The sequence below is a fragment of the Pinus tabuliformis genome, chromosome 6, assembly GCF_031772625.1.
Source record: "Pinus tabuliformis cultivar Carrire ecotype Pingquan chromosome 6, CPIR1, whole genome shotgun sequence".
NCBI lineage: Eukaryota > Viridiplantae > Streptophyta > Pinopsida > Pinales > Pinaceae > Pinus > Pinus tabuliformis.
This window is the reverse complement of record NC_142292.1, coordinates 1,267,179,196-1,267,185,195: the sequence shown is the minus strand read 5'-3', so window position 1 is coordinate 1,267,185,195 and position 6,000 is coordinate 1,267,179,196. Positions and strand designations below refer to the sequence as shown.

The 6,000-nt window shown below is 40.5% G+C and overlaps 1 protein-coding gene across 1 annotated transcript in view; it reads right to left on the bottom strand.

Annotated features, from left to right (window-relative positions):
* Positions 1 to 604: 604 nt before the first annotated feature.
* Positions 605 to 6,000, bottom strand: part of LOC149263265 (uncharacterized) — a 59,014-nt gene continuing 53,618 nt past the window's right edge. The window contains exons 2-5 of the mRNA XM_089426003.1: positions 2,260 to 2,377; positions 1,730 to 2,076; positions 1,530 to 1,628; positions 605 to 1,321 (exon numbers count right to left, since the gene is read on the bottom strand). Coding sequence (XP_089282129.1) covers positions 1,117 to 1,321; positions 1,530 to 1,628; positions 1,730 to 2,076; positions 2,260 to 2,377 — 769 coding nt within the window. The 3' untranslated portion in view covers positions 605 to 1,116. The remainder of the gene's footprint in view (positions 1,322 to 1,529; positions 1,629 to 1,729; positions 2,077 to 2,259; positions 2,378 to 6,000) is intronic.

The following is a 6,000-nucleotide window of genomic DNA, read 5'->3' as shown; positions in this document are numbered from 1 at the left end:
CACATAGCCTGGTAGACTCTCTATGATAATTCTAAATAAAATCAGTGGCCTTGATTCTTCTTTAATCTTGAATTCGAGGTCAAAATCTGCTACAAAGTTCTTCCAACACTCTACTCCACCAACACTTTCATGGCCAACTCGACGTTTTTATTTATTAAATTAAACTTACTGTTAGTTTGTTTATTATATTTGAAATTAATTAATAGAGGTCTTCTATTACTCATTGTCCTGCTGCTGATAAGAAGTGAAAGACAAGCTAATTCACTGGATGGATGCCTCTTCCATTCTGTCGAACAAAGTACCTTTTGTGAGCAGGAAAAGGATCATGATTGGACCATGACAGAAATATCCATAATAGTAGCACATTCTATTTGAATAACTCTCAGATTGATTCCTTTGAGAATTAATGTGAATCACTTTATAAAAGTGACGAAACTAAATCAATTCAAACTGTTCTGTAACTAAATAGAAACCTCTACTGAAAAGTGGTGTTTACAATATATGCTTTCACTAAAGTGAATCAGGTTAAAGAATTACATTAATGCACTGTGAAAATAACCAGTCGAGATGGAATGGAAAAACTATTATCATTTTTGTAAACGTGTTTGTCTGGACTCTGAAAGGTTGGGATATCATCCTCAAAGGCCATGGAATAGTTATAACTTATAGTTTCTCTTGGACTGAAAAAGATGACATTTTCCCTTTCAAAATAGTAAAATACTCAAACTCCACCTGCCATATAAGAAATTCGCTGCAGTCAAGATCCTAAGCCCTGCTTTCAACTTTATAAGTCATAGAATGCTTATGTTTTTCCAAATTTGAGCTGACAAGACTTTGGGCTCAAACATAACTCCATGCTTAGTAGGCACCCACACTCTTAGCATGGCCTGGGAGGTTCCCACTGTGGCTTCATTGAATCAGATGTACTGTAACTACCGACCACCTTCCAACTATAGCTATTAGTCATTATCACAACATCTTCCATCTTATTCCACAATGATGATTGATTTATCACATCTATGCCAGTACTTCATCTTCCTTCTCTTTAGCTATTTAAAGAGGATCATCTCTGGATTCTCAAATGATCTGCAAAGTTGACAATAGCAATATTTCCATTTAACTATTGTTAAAGTTGTCATCTGATGACTCTTGAGAGTCCTCCATGTTGACTGGCTTCTTCCACGTCCATTGCTGAGCATTCCTTACATCATCATCCCAGTTGCTAATACTCTGTTTGTAATAATTTGTATGATCACCCTGTGGACGGTTGCATTCGCACTTGTAGCAAGCCAAATTTCTTCTATAATTCACAAAACCACACCTGCATATGCATGCACTCATATCAACTAACAATGCATGTTCATATTGCAAAAGTATCTACTATAAGTCATTAAGTGCCCATAAGAAGCAAATATTGGAGATTCGGTATGAACTCAAGCAACTAAATCATTGTAGATGAAAATCAAGCAGCATGCCTTAAATGATAAAGTCAACTGATTTGTAACTTGAAGCTGCATTAAGAAACATACCCTGGGCATTCCCACTCCCCTAAATTCAGCTTTCTTTTAGGACGAATGTCATCACATTGTAAGCATCTGTTATTCTTAGCAAAGTTCATGAAATCGCACCTAAAGATTCCATCCAATATGTCAAGGGAAAATTCAAAAGTAAGGCATGAATAGCAACACTCCCAAACGACACCAAAATTAAAGCCTGACAGAAAACTAACCTTGGGCAAAGCCAATCTCCTTTCTTCATTTCGATGTCATCAGCCCGTCTGGATATTTTTATTGGTGGAGGTTGAAATTGATTTACTTTAGGAGAAGACCCTACAGACACAGGCTTTCGGAGGTTTGGATTAAGTGGAGTTGCACTTAACTTAACCACCTGCTTCAGTAACTTGCGGACAGATAACTTCACTGCTTTATGTACCCCATTTTGAGCAGAACCAATTAGAGGATAGTATGCATAAGTCAATAAAACTCGCATCACATCTACTGTGTGTGCAATGTCACCTCGACGTGGGATTATGTAAGCCCTTTCACAAGAAGCTCTTAGACTGCATGAACTGCATACCTGACAACGTGAGAGCAATTTAAAGAAACTACCAGTTATGAGTGAAACAAATTGCCACAAATGGTAGCACACCTATGAACAAATAAAGAAAGAAACTAATAGTAATGCAAAATATTGACAGGCCTGTTGGTTATCCGTGGATAGGAATCTGAAGTAATTTGAACAATAAACAAGCATACTTACATCCCCTTCATCAAGATAAATGAATGCCCTCAGACGTTTTGCAGAGGTAACAACCTTTCCATCTAAGCTGGGGCAACCAGAACCAACAATGATCTGAATATCTCTTCGAGACAAGGATCTGCGTAAAGAACAATCAATTCAGCAGGCATCACATTTATGGTTACAAGAATAGAAAGATCTACAAAAATTCAAGAATTATGTAAGAAGATCACATCTTATCATTTTAATACATAATAAAAGACTGAATCTCACTCCATGTGCTGTGACAGATTAGTAGTCATTGGCATGAGCTTGTCAAATTTAACTTGAGAGATCTGCACTTATAGAACTTCAGTGCTACAACTAAATCTGAAAACTTCTGAAACATCTATCAAAATTTCAGATCTTCATAAACCAAAATGCTGTAGGAAATATTCAAAATTGTAGACACCAAATATTCTATAGTAAGAATTGCAAACAAATTTGGCTAGTGTTGTCTTGAACTTATAATCTTAGCACTCAAAAGATAACAAAGCTGGGTAACAACTCCACCCACGGGGCAACTTGTTCAAGAAAATTACTAGGGCCTTTAACAATGTTGGTTCCTAAGCAATTAGGGGTTCTGCAGCCCAATATATGAGATACCAATTTTGGGATTATCTGCCTCGTGTAAGTCATTAAGCATGTGTTGAAATTTGGTTGTCATTGATGTCAACCCAAGCAGCAGAAATAAGAAGCCCCGCTTTCAATGAAAAAAATGACAAGGAAGATCAGGGTTCATGGGATCAAGATCATCTTCATTTGCAGATCCTCATTGTGCTGATTTGAACAGTAGGTGGCACATCACATAACTCCTAATGGTTGAGGTCCGAGGAGATATGTCTAGTCAAAGTTTGTGCCCCAAAAATTGGTCAAAGTCCCCAAAACAAGACGATAAGGGTGGGGATTGTGTTGGGTTTATTAATGGCATTTTCAATTTACTTGCGTTAGGGAATATCCTAGCAAATTTGGAGAATATATCAAATAATATTTGAAATTCAAATCGGCCTCCAAGGCGAAGTATTTTGGCTCCAACATATTAAAATTTGAAATTCAAACTCAAATTTTTTAAGGTCAGCTTCCCTCCATTTTTATCAAGTCGGCCCCTTCCTAGAAGCCTCCACAACCTCTATAAAAGGGAGCTCATTTGCCCTCCATTAGCCATGAACTCTCACACATAAAATCTAAAATATCTCTGCAAGTTTGTCTGCAGCCTTGTGGAGTCATGCCAACCTTAAGAGGAGGCCAAGTCTGAAGAAGATTTTTGGTTGAATTTTTATGGTTTATGGTTATGGTTCTTCGCTGGGTATTGAGAAGCTTCTGAGGCCATTCGACCTTTTCTGAAGTAGATCTGGCTTATTCTCTAAGAACTTCGTGGGCATATTCACAGATACCTAAGGCCAAACTCCTGTAACAGATGTGCAGGTCTTGAGGCCTTATTTTGGCATTCTACAGGAGCAATCTCAGTGGTATATTTGCACTGTTCTGAGCACCTTTTTGCATTGAGGAGAAGTCTTTCCTTTGCATCCGGGCAACATTTTTCTTACCTAGGATTGTCTAGCTTGCTTGGCAAGCCAGGTGCACACATCCCATGCATTGTACTCTCCTTTGATAATAAAATGGTTCAGTTTGGTCCAATTCTGGTGCAATTTTATGGGTGTTTAATTGTTGTCTGAATTTTTCTGTGTTGTATATGTATTTTGCTTGTTTAGCACTGTTATTTCTGTTTTGGAACATTACAGACTCGCCTTACCATAGAGGGCCGAAGTTGCTTCTTAGAGAAACCAGACTCTGCTTTAAGATATGCTCAAGAAAATTACTTCAGTCCGGAGCTCAGATCCTCCTCAAGGATGCCACAATAATTCTCAGTAAAAGATCAGCAAATAGAAGCTAACAAATTTAGGCCTGAGGGGTCTGTGTTCTGTGCTGGCCTTCGAAATTCTGCAAGTGCTGGCTGGAAGAAACCCCTGTTTGAGCCTCCAAAAGTGCTCAGAAAATTCCGCCAAATTAATCTTCAACTATCCACCAAAAACCCAGAAATAGTTTGGCCGGATTTTGACCTTCCAAAATCGACCCCCAAAAAGCCCTATGCCCTCCAGAACTCTGCTGAAACACACTGAATGTCAACACTCCAACAAAATCCTCCCCAAACACTCTGGAAAAGTAGCAATCACCTCCACTAATGCTTCCCGTATCTCTCCCAACAAGGATCAGCCTCAATGGCTGAGTCTCCACCTCCCACGTGTGCCAAATCTCTGCCTTTTGCGCTGGCCCCGGAAGCATGAAATCTCCATTGAATAAAGCTATCACCTTCAGCCCAAAAACTCACCCAAGTGAGCAGCAAATCACCAAAGCTTCTCTCCCAGAATTTCTCCCGACAATAGCACCTTTGAAGAATGCAAAGGACCTCAACTCGATTTCCCCACTGCTTCCTCCAGAAATACGCACCACCGGAAAAACTCTGAATGCAAACACTGGAAATCATACTGAAAATCACCTCTGGAAGATTATGGAAGAACCTCTCTAGGGTGGTACTCGAAGTCCCCCGAAGAAAGGGTGAGTTCTCCACTCAAAAAACTCATGCTAAACAGCAAGTGACCCAGCTAAGCAGCTCGAGCAACTAAGAAGAAATTCGATATGCCAAAGACGTCAAATGAAGAGTGTTGCCTCCTTTTTATAGATTTCGTGGAGCCTTTTTCCCTCCTTCGTGGGTCCCTCACTAAACCTTCGATTTTCCCTCATGCATTTCGAACCATTGGCTTAGGGAGTGTGTATTTCCTTGTGTGGGTGTCCCCACATGCTACGAACAAAATCCCAAAGTAACTTCCTTCTAACTCCTAAGTCTTCTAATAAAAATTAAATGGGCCCCGTCACCTCCAAAATTGGCCCGAAAATGTAGAAATTAATCTTGTTCCAAAATCATTTAGGAAGGGACATTACAGTCCTCCCCTCCCAAATGTTGCTTGTCCCCAAGCAACTTCAAGTATGTGCTTGCCCTCCCAAGTAGCATCCTCATCCGGCAAAGCTCCTCCAATGCACCAAAAATTGCTTGTCCTCAAGCAGTGCCTGAACAAGCGCCCTCTTTGACTATGGATCCCCATTGTCTCTGCAAACTTCACTAGGGTCCCAAATATGCCATTGGATCATCCCTAATTGTTGTACTATCCTATAGTGAAGGAGTCCCTCGATACCAGGATCCCAAGCCAACCTGATCAACGTGAAGCACCCCTTGCTCCACTTACTATCCTGCCAAATAGAGGCGTTAGAGCATCCTGATGATGTAAAACTCTGTCCAAATCCTCATGAAGTTGTCCTACCGAATAGTCCACCCCATGCACTCTGATTGTGGGCCCTTGAAGATACAACTCAATCCCCATGTGAATGAAGCCTCTCCTGCGTGAGCTCCTCCTGAAATCCTCTTTTTGGCCATCCTGCCATCCTGATGAAGTCTCCCACACCATCAGCGAATCAAAGAAACGCGATGGAAAATTTTGGATGACCCTCTCTTGTAAAGACCAGCTCACCCTTATGGGTAGTTGAACCGCTAAGTATTGTGATGTTAGGGCCCCATGCCCAGCGTAGCAAGAAATTATCATGTTGACCCCGCGACACCCTAGTCATCACTAATTGTCTAGCACGCTCGTACCATAACCTCCTCTCGCATAACTCTCACCACAATCTATGCGATGATCAAGGTTAGGCCCAACCTGCCAAAGCACCTCA